The sequence below is a fragment of the Castor canadensis genome, chromosome 8 (genome assembly GCF_047511655.1).
Source record: "Castor canadensis chromosome 8, mCasCan1.hap1v2, whole genome shotgun sequence".
Taxonomy (NCBI): Eukaryota; Metazoa; Chordata; class Mammalia; order Rodentia; family Castoridae; genus Castor; species Castor canadensis.
In genome coordinates, this window is record NC_133393.1 from 127,656,856 (window position 1) to 127,680,558 (window position 23,703).

The 23,703-nt window shown below is 40.1% G+C and overlaps 1 protein-coding gene and 1 pseudogene across 3 annotated transcripts in view; both read right to left on the reverse strand.

Moving 5' to 3' along the window:
- Window positions 1-14,492: 14,492 nt before the first annotated feature.
- LOC141426041 (U6 spliceosomal RNA) lies at window positions 14,493-14,593 on the reverse strand (annotated as a pseudogene).
- Window positions 14,594-19,813: 5,220 nt separating this feature from the next.
- Poc1b (POC1 centriolar protein B) overlaps window positions 19,814-23,703 on the reverse strand; it is a 109,235-nt gene continuing 105,345 nt past the window's right edge. For all 3 annotated transcript variants that reach the window (XM_074084090.1, XM_074084091.1, XM_074084089.1), the window contains one exon: window positions 19,814-21,083. In XM_074084090.1, the coding sequence (XP_073940191.1) occupies window positions 20,979-21,083 (105 nt within the window). In that variant the 3' untranslated portion in view covers window positions 19,814-20,978. The remainder of the gene's footprint in view (window positions 21,084-23,703) is intronic.

Genomic DNA, 23,703 nt, shown 5'->3' on the forward strand with positions numbered 1-23,703 from the left:
TGATATTAAATCCAAGAGTCTCGACTGGGCAAGTAGCTCAGTTGGCAGACCGCTTTTCTGGCATGTGCAAAGCCCTGGATTCCATTCTCCAGCAATGCACAAAACAAAACAAACAAACAAACAAACCAAAATAAAGGCAAGATCCTGGATGAGACAACTGAGACTGTTTGAATGTAGATGCAAATCCTGCCCTGAGCACTTGGGTTAAGGTCATGATGATGAGCAGGAGCCAGGGAGGGATGCTGAGGACGAAATTTCATGGTATAATGCAGCCTAGAGAAAAAACATTCTTCAAGAAGAGGGATGGATGACCTGCGCAGGTACTGATGGTTGGTTATGTAAGGTGAGACTGAAAGTTTTCCATCGGCTATAGCAACTGAGAGCCATAGGTGACCTCTGCAAAAATGGTTTTGGTGAAGAGCACAAGTAACTATGTAACGGAAGAGAGTTTAACAGAGAGTGAAAGAGACTGGAGCCATACCTCCAGTACCTTTTGCTCTGGTTATTCTGGAGATGGGGGTCTTATGAACTCTTTGCTTGGGCTGGCCTGAACATCGATCCTCCCAGTCTCAGCCTCCCAAGTAGCTAGGATTACAGCGGTGAGCCACCTGCACTCAGCTTTTGTATTCTTTTTAAAGAAGGAAAAATGAGTTATTTGTAGATGATGAGATTCATCCGTGGGAAAGAGGGAAAAATGATGGTGCAGGAAGAGAAAAGGACTTGCTGGAGCACTGTCCTCAGAAAGGCAAGGTGGGGTTATCAGTGCAAAGAGAACCTAGTTCTTCCTCTAGTGAACAGGAAGTGGAAGCTATGGCCACAGGCACTGGAAGGGGGGTTGAAATGGTGAGGGGACTGTGGAAACCTCCTCTGGGTCTGTTTTCTCATAGAAACAGGAAGCTGGAAAGAATGGAAGAATGAGTGGCTTAGGGAAATGGGATATGATTCCTAGGAGGTATGAAGGACATATCTTGGAATTTTTCTGAAAGAATGATTGAGTGACCTTGCCAGGTTGTTCACTGGCAGAACCTTTTGTAAGAGTAAGAAGTTAAAAGCAATTGGTTAATGTTGACCATACATTTCAAAGAAAAAGAAAGTTCTCGCATTTGTTTGAGAAAAAAACAAACAAACCTGTGTATCTATCTACATCTATAAGGATCCACAAGTTTAAAATTGGGAATCAGGATAAATACGGATTGCCCATTCTTTCTGGTGACTGTATTTTCTGATTTTTCTAGAGTAAGCAGCATAGAAATTTGTAATGAGAAAGTAACAGTGAAAACCTTTTCCTGTGTTGTGTGGCTCCTTCAGATTCTGGTGACTCTGAGGCTGTCCTGCATCCTGCTTTGTGTACTGCCTCCACCTGTTCTGAACGTCCTTAAAGCTAAAGCAGCCCTGGGAATGCCACAGGGTGGCTACATCACAGTCAGCCACACACCCATCCCAGCAAAAATAATTCCATATTTTATCTGTGCCAAATTCATTTAAAAATACTTCAGTGTTGCCAGGAGCCAGTGGCTCACGCCTGTAAGGTACTCAGGAGGCAGAGATGAGGAGGCTCAAGGTTTGAAGCCAACCCAGGCAAATTATTTAACCTTAGCTCTAAAAAACCCAACACACAAAAGGGCTGGTGAAGTGACTCAAGGTGTAGATTCTGAGTTCAAATTCCAGTACTGCAACAAAAAAAAAAAACAACCCCAAAACCTTCAGTATATTTAGTTTGTGTGTGCAGGCATGAACTCTAATCAACAGATCCAGGAGTATTTATTAGCACATGAAGTGACCAAATCAACTTCTTATATTTGATTATTAGCATATGGAATGTACTTATATGAACCAACACTAGAGGGTAATTACTTATCATAAGAAAATGTTAGAAATAATGTTTTTGGTTTTTAAGACAGGTCCTCAAACTGAAATCCTCCTGTCTCAGGCTCTCAAGTGTTGGGATTTACAAATATGTGCCACCATGCCCGACCCATAACTAATGTTTTATAGGTGATACTGTGAATTAACAGAGGTGGTTCAGGACTCATTGCCTTTTGTGGATGAAGACATGAATTGGCTAAGCCCAAGAAGCTACATCCACTCAGGTCCAGAGTCCCTTAGGCTTGGGTTGTTCTACTCCATGGAGGTTCCTGTTATTCGATCCAACTCAATGGTGACATATAAAATCCTGCCCTGTGTGTGTGAACAAGTCCACTTCTGACTATGCTTTCACCATAAGGTTCGGGAGGCACACACAGTAGTGAGAGAGAGCTGTCCAGAGTCATGAGAGTCTGTGTGCCTATGTTTGACAAATTTGTTCTCAGACTTGCTTGGATTTTGACACACCCAACTGGCTTGGATCAAATAACACTCATTGGCCTGATAGTGGAAACTACCAAAATTAACCAGAAAGAATCTTATACTTGTCTGTTGCCCAGATTGATTTAAGCCACTTATTACAAGTAAGAACAATATTCTTAGGTGTGTATAATGGACATTGCCTCGATAGTATATAAATTGGATGTAAATCATAGAGGATTTTGCTCTTTTAGTGATCTGTTGTATAAATGTGCATTATGACATGGTTTTAAGACAGCCCTTGGCCATATTTGTTTTAGTAAGATTGATTCCCCAAGTCTCCATGGTGTAGATTCTGGTACTGCCTCTTCCACAGGGGATTCTGAGTGCTCTGTAGGAGGCCATCTACTTTGTTTCTACAATGTCCACTTTTCTTTGAAACAGCTTTCCCAGAATTCAAGTTTCTAGCACCAAGTTGGTATCTCTCTGATCTACTTGCAACTTATGCACTGTTAATGTTTGGCTTACACTGGGTAACTTTGGAGGTTAAAATTGATTTATGCAAAAGGATAAGCAGTGGATCCATGACCTAGAATAAACTCAAGGTTTGATATTGCACAAACACATTTTATAATCTGTTTAACAGCAAACTTGATACTTCCTGAATGTGTTAACCATAACACACCCTCTTCTATTAGAAGAGAGAAAAATATTTTTCTTTCTTTTCATAATCAAGGAAATTATTAAACTAAGAAAATCTGGCTACCCTAGTAGTATACTTTCTTGGGCTGTTCTTTTCATCCTGCATTTTTTTTCATATTCTTGTGCAGGGCCGGAGCAAAAGAAACTCTTATATTTGGAATGGTGGCATTATTTTTTAATTATTCATTTGTTCACATGTGCATACCTTGTTTGGGTCATTTCTCCCCCCTGCCCCCACCTCCACCCTCTTCTGCCCAACCCCCTTAGCTTCCAGGCAGAACCTGTTCTACCCTTATCTCTAATTTTGTTGAAGAGAAGACATAAGCATAATAAGAAAGACAAAGTGTTTTTGCTAGTTGAGTTAAGGATATCTTTACAGAGAGATTCCTAGCATTGCTTTCATGTACAAATGTGTTACAACCCAAGTTGATTCATCTCTAACTGATCTTCACACTGGTTCCTGATCCCCTTCTCATGTTGTTTTAAGGTTTCTGTATTAGTTCCTCTGGAGTGGGGACATCAAACGCTTTCATGTTTTGGGTTTTCTACCTATTCCTATATCTCCTGTATGTGCTCTCCCCTTGTCATGTGATCCAAGTCCAACCACATTGCTGTATTTGCCCTAGATCTAAAGTCTGCATATGAGGGAGAACATATGATTTTTGGTCTTCTGAGCCTGGCTAACCTAGCTCAGAATGATGTTCTCCAGTTCCATCCTTTTACTTGAGAATGATAAGATTTCATTCTTCGTTATGACTGAGTAAAAGTCCATTGTGCATAAATACCACGTTTTCTTGATCCATTCGTCAGTAGTGGGGCATCTTGGTTGTTTCCATAACTTGGCTATTGTGAGTAGTGCCGCAATAAACACGGGTGTGCAGGTGCCTCTGGAGTAACCTGTGTTGCATTCCTTTGGGTATATCCCCAGGAGTGGGATTGCTGGGTCATATGTCAGATCTATGTTTAGATTTTTAAGAAGTCTCCAATTTTTTTTCCAGAGTGGTTGCACCTTTGCGACTCTGTGAACATCACCAGTAATAGGACAAATTGACATTATGTGTTCTCTGATCTAACACCCTGAGGGAAACACAGCACTACCTATATGATGTTTCTGGTCAAATGCATGAGGAAACCAATCACAAGGAAATGTCACCACTGAGGGTGAATGTACAAAACTATAGAAGTGAAATCTTCAAAATTATTGAGGCCATGAAAGTCAAAAAAGAGATTGATGAATCATTTCATACTGAAAAAACATCACAAATAAATATAATGCATATCTTGGATTACATCCAAAAACAGAAAAAAAAAATAAAAGCAATGTTTTCTGTACACATTAGAACAACAGGTGAATTTGGATGGGATGAGTGGATTGGATGTGATATTAGCTGTGACACTGTAAGTATCAACTTCTTGCTTTTGACAGCTGAACTGCACTTACGTAGGACAATTCCTGGTCTTTCAGGAAATTCATATTAACATTTTTAGTGGCAGTGGAACATCATATCTCCAACTTCAGTTGTTTCAGGAAGATGACAGATAGATGATAGATAGATAGATAGATGATAGATATGATAAAGCAAAAGCAGCAAAATGTTAGCAATTGGGGAATCTGGGAAAAAATGTCTATGATAGCTCTTTGTATTATTTTTCCATCTTTTCTATAAGCTTGAAATTATTTCAAAATAAAAAGTTAAAAATTAGAAGTGTTAAGTGTGCCTTGAAGTATTAGTTACTTACCATTACTATTAAAGTGAGAATGCTCTCCATCTCCATGAAAGCAATTACAAATATCTATGTGTGTAGATAGACAGTACACATACCGAGGTACAGACAAGTAGGTTATATGATAACTTCATGATCTCTATCTTACATATGTGTATGTAGGCCATCTGTCTAGGATTCTTCAGTCCTGCTGAACTAGAATATAGCTGAGCTCCTGGAAGCTCTGGAGGTAATTCTGGGATGTGTGCCAACATGGCAAGCTCTGAACCAGTCCTCTTAGTTCTGGAGCTCTGGGGTAGGTCAGGAAACAGGAAGATCTGCTTTGTGTCTTTTTAACTCTCACACTCGAAGTCCAGCATCTGCTATCTTCTCTCTCCTGCTCCTTCACCTTCTAAGGTATAAATACTCAGTGTAACTTCCTAAACTATCTTTCTCAAAATACTAATGTATTCCAGAAACATAAAAACAAAACAAAAAACCCCTCATCTGTTCTTAGGTTAAATAAGTTTGTTTAATGTTTTATATGTTGCTGATTTTGGGAGATTTATAACAGGCATTCATTTGCAATTGACTTTTTTAAAAGCCTATTTTACTTTGCTTAATTCATGGCTTCACAAACATTTTAGGCCATGGAAGTCTCACCCTTCCACCCCCATACACACACACATACACTCCCCCCTTAACTCCTGTATCACACAACACCCAGTGACACTTGTGTTATCCAGAGTTCCTTCCTCCAGAAGGCTGCATTAACCATTAAGGATAGTAAAGAGAAAAGCCTAAAGGAGACCAGGCCTGAGACATAGCTCAGTCAGAGCCTGGCTCAAGTCACTGTTACTGTCATTGCTCTACCTTCTTGCGTTTGTGTCAGCTTTATCTGCAGTGACTTGCCTCCTGAGATTTTAACATGCTGTGAGTAATAACTGTTAGAGCTAAGGCTTTGCTCTTCATAGCCAGGGAAAGAATGTGTTTGCATTGTACAGACTAACCTGGATCCAATTGCTGGATATAAGGAACTAGGATTGCCCTATATAAGGAACTAGGATTGCCCTATTGGCTTAGATAAACCTGGGATCATCCTGATGGCCTCTGGTGTTCCATTCACACATGGTGGCTACACCCAGGAAGGGGTGGAATGGTAATTAGAATGTCATCTACAGTGGTGGAAGTGAAATCAGAGCCAGCAGAGCACATGCCTAGCATGTGTGAGGCCTTGGGTTGATCCCCAGCAGTGTTAAAAAAAATAAAGAAAAAGAAAAGAGAAGACACCACCCCCTCCCCCAAGCTACACAGTGTACTGAGTAGTTTGTTCCATTTCTTTTCTTTTTTTATTCCCATATTTTTGCACAGAAAAATTGAATTTTTCATTTTCTTTATCCCCACCCAGATTTCCTGTAAGCTCTGGCTTTGGAAGTACACTGGTTACTGTTGACCTACATTCAGGACACTTCTGAAATGAACAAAGATTGCTCACCAGTTCCCTCACTGGAGCTGGAATTCCAAAGGTTATTTTCTTTAAGACTTAATCCCAACCTTCTACCTCATTATTTTGAAGTAAAATCCTTCTTAAGACAGGTCCTCACAAGGGCTAACAATGCATCATTATGACACCTGCAGAAGTTTCCATACAGCACTGGTGAATTCAAATATTTATAAGTAACTTTGCATGGGTCAGTCATGCTGTGATCAAGAAAACTACAACTCTAGGTTGACACTGGAACTTTGGTTTCATTTCATGGAAACAAACAGAATTAAATGCAAGTCAAATGTTCCCACTTTTTCTGTGAAGTAGTTAACGTTAATGTCAAAGTACAGTGCTTTCATATGACTACAGCTGGCCTTGAATGTGAGCCACCACTCATCCATCTCCTGAAGTAGATGAGATTCTAGAGCTCATCTACTTCATCTAGGTCTGCTCTCTTAGGAAGCCTCAGAAAGCACCAAGTTCCTGTCTCAGAGCTGGTGTCCAATTAGTAATCATCTCTCTCCTTTCTTCTCTTCATTCTCCCCTGTCTTTCTGTCCCTGAAAACACTGCACCAGAGTTGAACATCTGATACAATACTGAACATAGTGTAACAAGTTCTCCCCTACAGCGAACTCTCCTATTGTCCTTGAAATCGTCAGCCAGGTGTGCTCTCCCTCTCTCTCACACACACACTTCTCTTTTTTTTTTTTTCTTCTTTGATGGTACTTGGGTTTAAACTCAGGGGCTCACACTTTTTAGGCAGGCACTCTTGAGCCACTTGAGCCATACCCCGGGCCCTTTTACCTTCAGTTATTTTTTCAGTGTCTTACCTTTTCTTTGCCCAGGCCAGCCTGGATTGTGATCTTCCTATTTTATGCCTTCCATGTAGTTGGGAAAGAATGACAGATACACATCATCACACCTAGTTTATTAGTTGAGATGGGATTTTACTAACTTTTTGCCCTGCTGGCCTCAAACCCAGTGGTGATTCTTCCAATCTCGGCCTCTGAAGTAGTAGGATTACAGGTGTGAACCACCTCACCCGGCCATCTACACATTTTTAATGTGAAATATTCAACACCTCAATTCAAAACAGGGACAAAAATTGATAATTGTTACTCTATTAAGTCAACCTGGAGGTGAATTCAGTTTGAAATTTTTTAGTGTCATTTTGGAATACTAGTGGCCCCTTAAAGCCTACCTCTGGTTAAATATCTGCCTTAAAGCCTGGTATTTCTGAGAATTTCTTGAGGCTCAAAATTCCTCAAGGCCATCTTAGACTTGGGAGTCTCCTCTGTACTAGAAATCTTTCTTGCTTTTAGCTACTCAGCAGATTTAAACCACAAGATCACAATCTCAGGGGAAAAGATCATCATAAACATTTTAATCTACAATTTCATCACCAAGGGCTAATCTAGCCTCCTTTAAACCATCTCCAGGAATAAGCTAACCTGGACCTGTAAAGGAGGTCCATTTTGTTTCCAGAATATACTAATTTTTCCCAAGTATTCATTAGCTATGGTCAAAGTCTACCTTCCTATAGTCTCTACCCTCCTTCTGCCATCTGGAATAATATTTTTAAATGTCCAGAGGATTTATGTGGCATCCTTTGAAATAGCTAGGTCATATTTCCTATAGAGGAATCCTATGGTTGAGCAGTTGGGTCTGCTCCAGGCTGAGGGATGTAGTGTACTTCCTTGTATCTAAGTGGCTATGTTCCATGTTCCTCCTCTGTCCTGTTCAATCTGTGGGCTGTTGCCTATCAGGAGATCAAGCATAAGAATCTGATGGGGTCTGGTGGAGTGGCTCAAGTGCTAGAGTGACTGCCTAGCAAGCTTGAAGCCCTGAATTCAAACTCCAATACCTCAGAAAAAAAAAGTGAATATATTGCCAGGTGTCTGTGGCTCGTGCCTGTAATCCTAGCTACTCAGGAGACAGAAATCAGGAGGATCATGGGCTCAAAGTCAGCCCTAGGCAAATAGCTTGTGAGACCCTATCTGGAAAAACCCTTCACAATAAAAGAGTTAATGGACTGGCTCAAGCAGTAAGTGCACCTGAATAGCAAGTGTGAGGCCCTGAGGTCAAAGCCCAGTGCCGCCAAAAAAATCAAACAAACAAAAATCCGAAAAGAATCTGTGGTGATGGTGACTACCATTATCTAGGGGATTCTTTCAAGAATTTGGTCTGGAAAAATGGGGAGAAGAAAGTTAGATAGTAACCTTAGCAAAGCAGGGACAAAATAAAAATAGCCAAGTCATGTTAATGATGAATACTACCCAGGTTACCTGTAATTTTGATGGACTCTACAATAATTTGGAATAATTTCCTGCCCTGGATCTCAGTTCTCGGCTCAGTTCACAATTCATCATTTTTCCAAGTTTCCACCACTTTTCCTGGATTGCCACAATCAAGATCTTGCCTTCCTTACCTTCACATAAAGCTTTCTGCTCTACCGGAAGTAAATCAAATGAAGCCATAATCTTTGAACCCACAAGAGCCTAACTAACAGTTCTTACATTCTTCAAGCCTTCTCTCTTCAGGCTAAAGGTCTCCAGCATTTAGCCAGCATTATGAGGTGGCTTCCAGGGTCTTCATCTTCTCTATCTCCCGCTGTCTTCCACTGCATACCTCTACATTTCTGTCTCATCTTTTCATCCCTTGTAATCAAGCATCACCAATGAAGATCGAATGGCAACCCGAACTGAGCCCCGTACTCTGCATTCTCCAGCAGAATGCATTTCTGAATCAATACTTTCCTTCCCGTTATGTGAATGATCAGAGCAGCCAATGGAACCCAGGGGCTGTTAGAATCAAACTTTTTGTTGTTGTTTTGCTTTTATTTATTTATTTGGCTTTGTTTTTGTTTTTTGTTTTGTGGTACTAGGGTTTGAGCTCCAAGTCTTACACTTGTTAGGCAGATGCCCTACCACTTGAGGCATTCTGCCAGCCCCAGAACTAAACTTTTGAAAATGAACTTAAATGGATGATAATCAGCCTGCTTTTGGAAGGTATATGATGTGTTCTGTTAATCTCACTAGCCTCCTTCATGGATGATCTCATTCAAAGTAGTAGCTCTTCTTTCAAGTTACAGAGGTAGTACTGGGAAAAGAAGCAACAGAAAAATTCTAAACTCCAGATAATGTGTTTAAATGTATTACCTGAAAGAAAATGTAAATGTTCTTAGGTGTATCCATATTTTTAGCTGCAAGTAATAGAAAACCTAACAGTTGCTTAGACATTAGGTTAGAATTAGCTAAAAAGGGGAGCAAGTTCCATGTTTTGTTTTGTTTTTTTCACTTGAGGTTAGAATCTGTAACTCTGCCACCAGAGTTCTGCTTAGCATTTTCACACAACCATGTTCAAGACTGAAAGTCCTGAAAATCTTCAGCCACCAGAAGACTTCCCCTTATGTCTCATTAGTCAGGTGGAAGGCACATGGCCAATCTTAGCCACAAGGGAAGAAAGGAAGTGAGTGTTTGGCAAAGGGAAGTGGATTGTCATGACTAGGCAAAGTGTCTGTTTTAGAGTGTTTAGAATGTAAAAAATAAAGTTTTATTATAAAATTAATGCCTTTTTTTTTTTTGAGACAAGATCTTGGTGTGCAGCCTAGGCTGCCCTCCAACTCACAATCCTCCTGCCTCAGCCTCCCAAATGCTAAGATTATAGGTGTGTTCCACTAAACGCAGTTTAATGCATGATTATTAAGTGTTTGCAAAGTAGAAGAAAAAGATTCTCTAATACCACCATCCAAAGGCTTTTCTGGATGCATTATTTTAAAGCTATTCTAATTATATCGTACAGAGGTGATTTTTCTTTTTTCTTTTCCCTCTTAACATGGTTATTTAAGGCTCTATGGATTTTGAAACAGATATTTACCATTTTGAAATAAAATATAAACTACAGGAGACAGCGTAGAACAGTGGGTAGAAGACCAGCTTGAGAGTGAAAAGTTGTATTTTTGGCTAGGGTTCTGGCACTAACCTATCACTATATTTCCATTTCTTCAAAATAAAAGAGGTTAAATTTCCTTAGTTCTACATTCTCAAGACTGCAACACATCACACTGTTCAGATATTGATTCAACCCCATAGGCCTGGGCCACAAAGACAGCAGACCAGGTGAATTGGAGGTTGCTGCCATGTGAAACTGAACACCCAGTGTGTAACAATATAATACATAAAATAGTGGCTCTTCCAAGTTTTCAACAGAAGCCAGAAATCTAGATTTTCATGTTAAGTTATTTGATTTTTAAATATTAGCACTTAATTTGAAAACTAAAGAGACATTGCAGAGATCAAATAAAATGTGTTTCCTGAGTATGAGTTGGTTACTCCAGCTAGCTCTGCAGCAAATTAATCATGGAAAGAGGGCTAAGAAGAGCTTATAAAACATTTTGCAGGCTGGAGGAGTGGCTCAAGTGGTAGAGTGCCTGCCTAGCAAGTATGAGGCCCAGAGTTCAAATCCCAGTACCGACCAAGAAAAAAAAATGTTATATAGCAACTAAATTATTACAATGAATCTTAAAAAAACCCTAATGTTTACATTAATGATGAGCAAACATAGTCCCGGGTTTTACCATTTTATTAACTTTTTTTTACATCGGTAGAATAATTACTTCCTCTTAGGACTGGGTTGAGCTTTGAAGTACTTTCTTGAATAAATAGGTGTTGTACTGGAAACAACCAAGTCAGGACCCTGCTAGGTCTCAACTTTTTTTATATGTATTTTTCATGATCACATCTGGATCCATAGCAAATCTTGTGTGCTTCACTTCACTCGCTCAGTTTAAGCTGAAAATGAGAAGGAAAATGAACTTTGAAGACAGGTGTTCCCTTGAGTGAAAGCTGCCGCCTCAAGCAGTTCTTTTCTTCTTCCTCCTTAATCGCTCTTTTTCAGACAAAGAACGATCAACATCCCCAGACATAAGGCTCTGACACTTGCTGAAAGTGGCGCAGAAAGAGGATTTACCAACTTTGAACTTCCCGTGTGATTTTTGCCTTTGACACAGTTGTTATTAGAGTTCTGAAGAAGCAACAGCCCCCTGCAAGAACACCGGCTTTCCAAACGATTCATCTCCCAGACCTTGAGAGTCAGCCCAGGTGCTGGAATAAACAGTACAGCCCTCAGGCTCTATCCTGGGGCTTGGAAAGGCTTCAGTGAAATTCTACAGCAAAAGGCCAGGCGCTTCCCTGACTTTCTCTTTGTTCTACTCACTTTTTATCTCTGAAAAGTAAAGGGATTTCCTCAGGAGATTAAGCAGAGGAACAACCTGAGGGAGGGATAGTGTTTCTTTAGAATTAAGTCGCAAAAGTATCCCAAAGCCATCTCCACCAGAAGTGCCTCCCCCAACCTTGGGCTGCTTCCTGTATATCCAGCACCCAGTGCCACAGATCTGTCCTGCTGAAAGTTTCTCATTCCCGGGCCACCTGAGTATCTTGGATAAACAGTAGCAGATTCTTCCCTGCCCCCACCCCCTCCAGGGCCTACACCTTGAGCCACTCCACCAGCCCTTTTTCGTGATGGGTTTTTTCGAGATAGGGTCTCTCAAACTATTTACTTGGGCCGGCCTTTCTCCTGATCAACGCCTCTTAAGTAGCTAGGATTACAGGTGTGAGCCACTGGCTCTGGGCTTAAAGAATGCAATTTATTTCTTTAGTTTTTTTTTTTTTTTTCATTGGTACTGGTGTTTGAATGCAGGACTCCACACTTGCTAGGCAGACACCCATACAGCTTGAGCCATGCCTCCAACCCTTAGTAGGGTGTTGTTAAATGAGACTGCAGGGTGCCTCACAGAGCCAAAAGAGAAACACACTTTTTTTCCTTTGCATTTTGCAAAATTTTTTTGCATGCATTATTTTATTCATATTCTTTTGAAATAATTTAAAAATCAGTAGATGTTTCTTTCATCTTCCCTTCCCTTCCTCTTTCTTTCCCTCCCTTCCTTCCTCTTTCTGTCTCTTTGTGTGTATGTGTATGTTACTGGGATTTGAACTCTGAGCCTCACACTTTCTAGGCAGGCGTTCTACCACTCAAGCCAAGCCAGCAGTCCTTTTCTTCCTTTTTTTAAGGCTGGTTGCTATGTAGCCCAGGTGGCCTTGAATTTGAAAGCCTCTCGTGTGATGGGATTACAGATATGTTCCACCATGCTTGGCTAGTATCATACCTCTTTTTTGGGGGGGAGCGGGAGATACTAGTGATTGAACCCAGGGCTCACACATCCCCAACTCCTGATTTAATTTTGGTTTTTTTTTGTCATTTTTGTGGTACTGTGGTTTGAACTCAGGCCCTCATGCTTGCTAAGCAGGTACTCTACCACTTGAGCCATTCCACCAGTCCATTTTGTGTGTGTGTGTTGGGTTTTTTTCCAAAAAGGGTCTCACAAACTATTTGCCAAGGCTGGCCTTGAACCTAGATCTCTGCCTCCCAAGTAGCTAAGATTACAGGTGGCAGCTACCAGTGCCTGGCTGATGAATTTTCTTAATGATAGATGTTAGATGTCACTGTATAAAGAATGAGATGGAGTAAAGAGATCCTATTTGCAGAAGGCTTCTAGGTTTTTGAGATATGCAAATTGTTACTCTACTAATTTGCCCTACTCACTTTTTATTATGATGGAAATGGATAAGATTTTGTGTCAAAGCAGCTACAACGATAACCCATCTCCTGTCAACTTAAGAGTAGACAAAGGGAACATATTTAGCCATTACTCAAAAGCCATTAAAAATTCTTGAAATAAATGATAGCATAAAGCACATTTCTATTAGCTGTGATTCTCAAATTTCTACATTCTGATGTCACTATAGTGACTTTAAAAATCTTCACTGAGCTGGGTGCAGTTGCTCATGCCTGCAATCCTAGTTAGTCCAGAGGTAGAGATCAGGAGAATCACAGTTTGAAGCCAACCCTGGGCAAATAATTCTCGAGACCCAATTTCAAAAATACCCATCACAAAAAAGGGCTAGTGGAGTGGCTCAAGGTGTAGGCCCTGAGTTCAAATCCCAGTACTGCAAAACAAAACAAAACAAAACAAAAAACTTCAATGATATGCTTGGCGCCAGTGGGCTCACACCTATAATCCTAGCTACACAGGCAAAAAGTTCGTGAGACCCCCTTCTTCATTTCTAAGGTAAACCTGTCTTTAATTAATTTCAAAGTGAAATGAGGTTTTTCTCTCTTGGTTAATGATTAGCATAAAAAATTCCAGAGGCAGTTATCTTGCCACACTTCTATTTGAGCCTTTTTAGAGTGCACATAAGTTATGGTCACTTTATATTTTTAAGGAGACATTTGGTTCACACTGTAGATACTGCTTACTACATTTTAGGATATCCTTTTGAAACAGTAGTTTTGGACCCCAGGCCCAAACTGCTGGGCTTCCACATGTCCAGTCACTGACATACAGGCCACTCACCTGCATACACCAAATAAACAGACATGGTAAAGGGCAGAGAAAGGAGATTTATTATATAGCCCCGGACATGCCATGGGAAGAGGCAAAGTGAGTATGCAGCCCATCTTTAACCATTTGGGGTAAAGATGTGAGCTTTAGCTTTAAATAGACAAAGTATTAGGGGTAGGGAACAGAAGGAATGCAGAGTTAAACAGCCCCAGTCACAGGTGTGGCCTGGTTGGTCATTATTTCAGTCCTTGTGTTAGGAGGGGTTCTGGAGAAGTTGTTATCACTGTCATCGAAGGGCAAGATAAACAAGTCGTTGTTTGGTAAGTGGTCTTGTGGGTCTCTGCTCTTTCTTAGGGGTAGTTCCAGTCTCTTTCACAAAGATGTTATTGATCATTCCTGTCCTTCCTTAATTCCATGGTGGCTGCAGGAGAGAATAACTCAGAACAAAGGACAATAGATACAAAATGGAGAGAGAGATGTCAAGCTTTTCTCCTGTTTTTAGTTGATTCGTGGTCCCAAGTGAGGAGTCAGTGCTTTTCAGCAAAAGCAGTTTAAGCATATTCTTACATTTCCAGTAAATATTACTTACTAGAGGTTTTTTTTTAAATTCATATAATGACACTTTTATTTTTTATTGTTGTGTTGGGTGGCCATTTACAAAGGTTCTTATAGCATATGAAATATATCATACTTGAATTCACCCCCTCCACCACTCCCCTTTATTTTCCCCCCACCCCTCATTCCCAGAATAGTTTCGGCAGGGATTGTTTTTACCTTCACATACACACGAACACAGTGTTCGCACCATATTCACCTTCCTACACCGGTCCTCCCCCACACACTGGTGACAAACTCTCTACCTGCCCCCCCTCCACAGGACCTGTTCTACCCTCCTGTTCTCTGATTTTGTAGAAGAAAAAAATACGGAACTCTTTACGAGTTTGTGTGTTATCCTTGCGCAGGGGCCCTGCTAATCTTCTCTGTTGTTCCAATTTTAGTATATGTGCTACTGAAGCAAGCAATGGAATTTAAGTTTTCTTTTTCACATATTCTATGTGATTAAGCATTTTTATTTTCATTATTTACTCTTTGGACATAGGGCATTTGGAATTTTCACTAAAACTTTATATCATGTGGTTTAGAACATGATCAACCTTTGTTTAAGATCCCCTTAGGCACAAGGGCAAATTCGCTTATTCTTCGTAGTTAGTTGTTTGCACAAACACTTTCTAATTAATTCTTTGTAATTTTGTATTATGTGGATCAGTTAAATTCTATTTAAAAAATATTGATATTCCCAATTATATTATATAATGCATTTCTGCCAATCTTTTTATTCACATATTTTTTGTTTTAGAGATTTAGAATTTTTAGATGATCAAGTGATTTCTCCTAATTGTTTTTGTTGTGACATCTACTTTATTACGAGAAGAAGCTTAAATCAGAGTCTTTGTTAATAGGAACATTTCTGAGATTTGATCCAGAAGAAAAATACAAGTAAATCCAAGAAAAAGTAAGTAGTTGTGCACATATTTCCCTTCCCCCACACCCCTTTAACCTCTGCCTCTTGGCAAGCCATTGGACCCATTTTCCTAGTAAACCCAGGCTGCAATTGTGTTACCTGGCTGAGTCACAGCTGGGGCTTATGGAGGACAACCTGGCAATCACACTGTCTGTTTCTAGAGTCAATGTACATTTATAAATCCTCTGGTGCATGAAGTCGAAAACCTCACGACTTGCCAATGAGGTTTAAACCATCAGAGAAAAGGCTATAGTGCGTGTGGTGCATCTCACTTAAAAATCTACTATAAACCCATCTATTTCTACTATTAAAAATCGCTCATGGGTTATGATTTTTTGTCAATAACCTCCAAATATTAGAATCACCTTCTTTTCTCTCAGCAGTCAACTATTTCTGTACAGGGACAGATGGTTTATCTTCCAGTCCTCTTAGACGCATACAATTCATGCTGGGGATGAGAACCTCCAAGTGTGCTCTGCACGTGAATGAAATGTTAGGATCTGTACAGTTTTATCTAGGAGAAAGGCAGTAAGTGAATAATCCTGCTTCTCCAAATGGTCAGAGACCAGGGGAGGATGAGTTCCAGGCAAATCTTGTTCTTAACGATGCTTAATTGATTCACATTCCAGTCCCCTCCTCCGCTTCCCGTGTTGCCGAGCCTTTATTTAGGGTAATTATGGCTTTCATATTCTCAGGCTGAATTCCTCAGGAGTTGCTTAATGGCCAGCATTTGGCCAGCACCCGGAGGTTTTCTACGTATGAAAAGCTCATTTCTTTTATATAATTATGCTTTCTGTTGAAATTTTACAAATAAAACATTAATTTCAGATTAATTAAAGACTGTGCAGGTAACTACTGAGCTAGATAATGACTAGCAGGTCATGGTAATGCCCAGTCAGCCCCAAATATCCCACATGTAATTCTTTTTTTCTTTTTTCTTTTTTTTTTTGTGGTACTGGGGTTTGAACTCAGGGCCTACACCTTGAACCACTCCACCAACCCTTTTTTTGTGCTGGGTTTTTTCAAGATAGGGGCTCTCAAACTGTTTGCCCCGGCTGACTTCGAACTGCAATCCTCCTGATCTCTGCTTCCTGAGTAGCTAAGATTATAGGCGTGAGCCACTGGTGCCTGGCCCACATCTAAATTTTTATTTATGCTATTTCTTCCAATCTACTCGCTGTAGTTTTAACTGTTTTGGGCTCTAAGTGAAGTGAATAACAATATTTTAAAAACACCTTTATTCAGCAACACTTTGTTTTGTTATTCCTCCCATGAACCAGGCAATTAATCTAAAAATGACAGTGCCTGCCTTTTAAGAAGGTCAAGATAGAGTGGAGAAAGCAGAGCTGCAGTTGTATTGCAATCTATGTGGTAGTAGACATGCACAGAGTGCTGTGGAAACACAACAGGAAAAAGCATGCAGTGACATGCAGGATCTTTGTAAAGGTTGATCAGGGCTTTTCAGGTGGGGTGACAGCAGGCTCAGTGTAAATGGAGGTGATGAGGGAATGGCCTGGTCCATTTTATAACGGTGAGCAGTTTAGTAGAGCTACGGATCAGATGTACAGTCAAGGACAAGAGATAGGGGATGTGCAGAAAGAGGCATCCAGCGGGAAACGGCCTCTGAAAGGCATGGAAGGGGGGACAGATGGTGATAGCCCTATATCACCATGCAAAAGCCTTGGATATCAAGAGGCCAGGTCAATCAGTGGAGGGGGCTGATGACGACAGGGTATGTATGCCCACAAAAGGATTCTTCTCCTGTCCCACTGCTCAGTTCACTGCTGCCTTGGGTTAGGCAGGTTCAGTATTTGTAGAATGTCTGGTTTGCTAAGACAAGCTAGAGATCTAAATTGTGGTAAAAAATCTCTAATTTTTAAATATCAGTAGGTAACTTATTAAAAAAAAATCTGTGAGTAAAGCAAAACAACTTAGTGACTGGATTTGGGTTCATCCCATTAGCAAGGAGATTGTTCACCTCTGTAGGCAACCAGTAGCTCAAATTTGTCATAAAATTATAAATCCTTAGTAAAACCCAGGGATACTATCATATAATCCTATATAATTAGAAGGGCAAAGCATACCAAATTTACCTTCTTTCTACATGGTAGTTTTAAGTACACTCTATGAACAATTATCAAATAAATAAAATCTTGAGATTATTCTAGCTTAGTTTACTAAACTTCCTAAACAATTCTTTTCTTTCTTTTTTTTTTTGAGACAAGATATTGATATACAGCCCAGCCTCACCTCGAACTCGAGTCTTGTCTCAGCCTCCCAAGTGCTGGAATGACAGGTGTGTACCACCTAAACAATTTTCTTCTGTACTAGTTGAAAAAAAATTAGTCTGCAAGATTAAAGAAATAGTCTATTTGTGGGACGCAAACTAACCTTTAGTATGCTAATATGATTAATGGGGAGGCCATTAGACTCAGGCAGCTCTAGCACTCTTAAGATTCTCTGCAAACAGCTAGGAAGGAAATCCTAACTCAGAGTAGAGTCATATCCCAGAAGACCAAATTTCAGTCATTCAGAAACCACCTTGTAACCTCTTAAATGGAGTTTATGGTTTGCTGTTCCATGTTAACCAATCAAATATTTTCTGTTTTGCTTCCTCAAACACCTTATAAAACTTACCATGTGTGTGAGTTGGTGAAAACCCAGACCTCTTGCAGTTTGACATGGTCTGATTCTTTAGCAGAATGCTGTTTGCTCAAAGAAATAATAAATGTTTAAGATGATGGAAATGTCTATTACACTAATTACATTGTATACATGTATTGAATTATCACACTGTACACCATAAATGTAATTGTTACATGTTAATTTAAAAAATTACAGCCATGTGTGGTGGACTGTATTCCCAGCACTTGGGAGGCTAAGACAGGAGGAAGAGAATTCAAAGGATTCAAGGCCATAGTCACTAAGGAGAGAGTGGTAGCATCAAGTAATGTAACTGAAGATGAATTTTGTTCTTTTGGTGTTTCTTCCCCAATCACAGATAGCCTGAGGACTCAGAAGAGCTTAGCCACACACCTGAAATTTCATGGGCTTCTGAGGCATTCCGCTCAGGAATTTATCAAGTTTGAGAAACCACTGCCAGGGTCGAGGAGGACAAAATCTGCAATTTTGCTGTCCTTTTCATATTTAAGAAACATGTTCTATACTCACTACAAGTAGGCATTGTCACCAGCCCCAGAGCTGTCTCAACAACCGAGGCAGAGCTCACTCTTCAGTAAGACACAGATGCATGAACAAATAAGTAGGTCAGATGGTAATGAGGTCACTGCAGAAAACGCAAGTGTGGTCAGGGGACAGGGAGCTATGGAGGGTAGTTACCGCACGGGGTAGTCAGGGAGGTACCTCTGAAAGGGCTGAAAGGGCAGTGAACAGAAGCTAAAGATGCCTGAGGGCAGAGTCCAGGCAGAGGAAAAGAAGGAGGCCCTGTGGCCAGAGGGCAGTGAGTGAGGGTGACCCAGAGGGAAACTCTGAGAGGAGGTTAGGAGTGAGAAGACAGATACTAGAAAGTTGAGAGTTGAGCTTTAATTCTTAGGTGGGAACATATTTTTGTAGTTATTTTGAGACAGAGCCTAGCTACATCGCCCAGGCTGTCATCCAACTTCAGATCCTCTTGCCTCAGCCTTCAGAGGGCTGGGATTACAGGTATAAATCACTATACCTGACCACATACTTTGACCCAGGTTTTCAAGAACTATTTTGGTATGCTGGGCAGAGAAACCACTTTGGAGGCACCTGCAGTCATCCGGGCAAGAGATGGTGGTAGCCTGGTCCGCGGTGGAGATGGAGGTGATAAGAAGTCAGGGGTTTCACGAATTCAGAAAAGATTTTCTGAAGGAATGAACAGTAGGGTGTGAGAGAAGTGACCCAAGGATGACTCAAAGTTTTCAGCTCCAGCAATGGAAAGGAAGGTGGGCATTTTGAGGTGGGGAAAACTAGGAAAGTTGCCACTAGTGACTAGGGGAGAGGGAAGCAGAACTGACTTTGGACTTATTTGGAGTCCAAATAAGATTTCAAAGAGGACACATTCAAGTTAGGAAACAGAAGGGGCTGGGATCTGATGAAGACCAAGGAGATTCCACAAAGGCTAGGGAAGGGCGGTAGGGATTATAAAATAAACCTCCTGGAAAAGTTTTAAGGTACTTCATCCATATCATTATTTTATGTCACTTATAAAGTTCTTCCACAACTGTAAAAGTATGTGGTAACATCATGTGGTAAGAAGTAGCTAACGTGTGGGCCTCAGGCAAGGGCACCAACTTCACCCATGAGCTTGTTAGAAACGAACGTCACCCTCCTCTCCCAACCCGGTGAGTCATAAACTCTGGAGATAAGGCCCCGGAAAATGTTTGGACAAGCTCTCCAGGAGATTGTCATGTACACTGAAGACTGGGTGAGCTAGATGATAAGAAGTTTAGTATGTCCAGGTTTTAAGCATTGAAAACAAGAAAAGGAATCACTTTTTTTTTAAAAAAAAAAGGGAAAAATGTCTTTATTGTTTAAAGCATAAAAAGGAATAAGCAAAAATTGCTATGACATTTCTTAGTCTTCTCAACGAAGTTATTAAAATACAATGCCATTTGGTCTTTGTAAGCTCTTGAAAATGTCTAGAAGAACACATTTCATATTATATAAAAAGGCACTTACACACAAGATGATAAAAAATAAAACCTACTCATAGATTCCCACATAAATAGGACTTTACTTTTTCTTTTTTTCCAAAACATAGTTGCATTTTCCCCATGTTCCTATAGATACCATAAATGTGGGTCTGCTGTCTCCCACCTGTGTCCTTGATACAGGTTATTACAACAGCAAGCTGCAATTAATTTGCCTGTTTTTTTTTTTTTTCCACTTTACTCTCCATTTTGTTTAATACAAAACAAAAATCTTAATTTATACCCAAGATCTTTTAGAGTACCTGGCTCATTTTCATTTTGTTTCAAATCACAATTCATTAAAAAAAATTAGAAAGACGATGATGCAAATGTGTTTTTAAAATAAAAAAGTACCTATTTTTCAGCTGCCAAAATCACCCTAAGCAACGATACTTCTGAAGCATGTGTACATGTGTGTATATTTTTAAATGGAGCTGTTGCATCGTTCTGGATTTTTGGCATGCTGAAATCACACTAACATAATCTTTGTGAGCTGTGATCACAGGTTCAGTACAACCCAAATCATTCTGTGCATTCATCTGTGATTGAAAAGGTACATGTTCTTCATGTGCTCCTAACTCCTTGTTTTCCTTTAGGTTGGCCGAGGGATAAAATAAACAATGTGCACCATAAACTAAGTAGAAACTCATTGTCCTATGTCTCACATGCTACTTGAATTAAAATAAGTGTATTCTTGATGTGGAAATTCTGTGGTCTTGGTATTTTTGGAACTGAAAGAAACAGGAGTCAGATCAATAACTCATTCTCTACTTTTAGGATGCTGTTTTAGAAGCAAGTAAATCACTAAAGTAGTACATTAATTACTTTGGGGAATTGCCTGAACATGGTCAATCTGAAATGACTTAGCAACAAAATCCAATGATCTGGTTATTTTCCCGGCAGGAGTTGGACTATAAATAAAAACTGACATTTGAAATATGATGGGGGAAATGCAGATTCGCTTGAATGGTTTTCTCTTTATTATTGCAATCAGAACTGGTAGTGATTTAAATTAGTCCTTGACATTGATTTGTGTGCTTAAATTAGTCCTTAAATATGCCTTTTCTGTCTTTTGTTCTGTTGCTCACCCTTTGAAGAAATGCCATAGTAGTTGGCACGTGGTGTGTGGTGTGGAGTGTCTGTGCTACCTTCCTGAGAACATGCACATGTGCCCATTTATCATGATTCTGTTCACACCTTCCTAGTCAACTTTTCTGTTGGATGGCACCAAAAAGCTTGTGCTGATTTTCAAGGCAGTCTTTCAGCTTATCCTCTGTCAAAGTCAGTCGCTGCTCCAAAATTGAAACCGTCTACAAAAAAAGAGGACAAAATAATCAATGCCTGGTAACCTGGTTATTAGGACAATAATGATGATGTCTGCATAGGTGATCCTTTTCAGAACTGGGACACCAACCAAAAAATTGACTCAAAAATGGGCCCTAGCACTTGTTTTGCCTTATTGGGCCCTACCATGGGGCAAAGCACGATCAAGGAGTCTAAGGAATAAACAGAATGGATATACATGAGGAAAAGGAATATAAGAATTGTGAACTATTCTTTTTTATTTTGTAGTGATGGGGATTAAACCCAAGGCTTTGTGCATGTTGGGCAGGTGCTCTACCGCTGAGCTACACATCCCCAAGTTAAGACAATTCTTGTGTCTGATCTGGAAGCTTCAAGGCCAGGAAAGCTAAGTGGTGCCACAGGCTACCTGGAAGTGTGTGGAGTGGTGGTGGAGGGAAAATGCCATATGCCTGGCCCAGGTACTACAGAAATGTCATCACTGGTCATTCTGTCATAATCCAATCCATGGCAAACCATCCCTACAGTATGACAGACAGAGAGCCAGATCACTTTGAAGATACCATAGTGATCGCCATCAGTTCCCTCAGTCCACAGGCTGATGGGGAGGCCTGAAAAGAAGAATGCATGTGCCACTCTTCCATTAGTGCTGGGCATGCAGGGCTCAGGGGATCTTCTTTGCTCATGCTAACTCCCTCAGCATATGATTACATATACTCATTTAGAATATAAATTTTAGAAATCTAATTCTCTTGTTTCTTTTTTTTAATTATATTATTGTTGTACTGGGGTACACTGTGATATTTACAGAAGTTCTTATAATATATCATAGTTGAATTCACCCCCTCCATCCCTATTCCTGGAGTAGTTTCATTTTTCCATTTTCATACATAGCACATAATATTTCTACTACATTCAGCCTCCTTCACCCTTTCCTTATACCCTCCCCCCTCTCATTGGTACCAGCCACCAGACAGGACCTGTTTTACCTTCCTGTTCTCTGTTTGGAAAAATCTAATTTTCTGTGATATTGTTTGCCTTCGGCTTTTGTATCTTTTTTCTTTTACAATCTTTTCATTATAAACTAAAACATCAGAAAGTCACTCAAAAAGCATGTGTCACTTAATGAATTCTCATAAGAGCACTGATGGCTCATGCCTGTAATCCTAGTTACTCAGAAGGCAGAGATCGGGAGGATCATAGTTTGAAGCCAGTCTGGGCAAAATAGTTTGTGAGACCCTATCTTAAAAACACCAACACAAAAACAGGGCTGGAAAAGTTGGGCACTGATGGCTCACACACCTGTAATCCTAGCTATTCAGGAGGCAGAAATCAGGAGGATCATGGTTTGAAGCCAGACTGGGCAAATAGTTCACAAGACCCATCTCAAAAAAACCTTTCACCAAAAAAAGGGCTGGTGTAGGCCCTGAGATCAAACCCAGTCGTGCAAAAAAAAAAAAAAAAGAGAAAAGAAAGAAAGAAAAAGGGTTGGCAAAGTGGCTTAAGTGGTAGAGCCATAATGCTCTGAGTTCAAACTCTAGTACCACAAAGAAAAAAAAAAAAAAGAAAACCATCATAATAACTATCAGCCCATAAGTAGAACCTTGCTTTCCAGGGCCTCCACACTGCATGCTCTGCTCTTGCTCCGCATAGGCTCCAGTCTGACCTTTACAATCACTTTCTAATATTTTGTTATAGGTTTACTTCCCAAATGTAAATCCTGAGAAACTATAATTTCCCTTTCCCATTTTCGAGACCTGCATTACTTTTAATCTGCAGGTGTCCACCTCTTCCATCTTTTCTTGACAGCTTGTCTGTTGGCAGGCCTGTGAAGCTTTCACTAGTCTCGACTATGGGGGTTGCACACTTGGTGCAGCTTAGGCTGTTTCTCCAGCTTCTGCATATCCTGTAAATTGGCATCTGGATCCAAAGGTCTGACAGAGTTGGAGCCTATGGTAAGACTGCAGTGGTGGCTTATCCTTTCATTAGAGAGCATTTTTGTGATGTTTGGTTGTTTCCATTTTAGTGATGTACAGTGACTACTCAATGCCTGGATCTATTCATTACTGGGACCGCAAATGGTAATATTCTATCATTTAAAAAATTTACTAGTTGAGATAATTTGTAAATAAGAGTTCCCTTATCTACTATTTGATTACTCAGTTGTAGAGTTCATATAGGAAAGGCAATAGAAATTCTTAGTCAACAAGTTTCAAGACAATGAATCGATTTTTCCATTATATCCTGAAGGTAACCAGTTTATTATCATTTAAAAACTTTTGCTTATGGGCTGGGGCATGGCTCACGTGGTAGTGTGCCTGCCTAGTAAGTGCAAGGCCCTGCGTTCAAACTCTAGTACTGAAAAAAAGAAAAAACTTTTGCTTTCATATTCCATAGAATAGGTCATGACTAATTAAGAGTTAACAGTGATGCTGATAAGACTTTCTGTCATTTCTTGAGTGCCTAATATGTGCTAAGCAATTTGCTAGACACTACCTACTATATTGTAGTTCCACATGCTAAAGTCAATACATATCAAAATGTTTAACACTGGTTAACTCCACTTATTCACCACCTAAAATGTAATTCAGTTTTAATTGATTCCTGATTAAAATCAGTACAGATGAA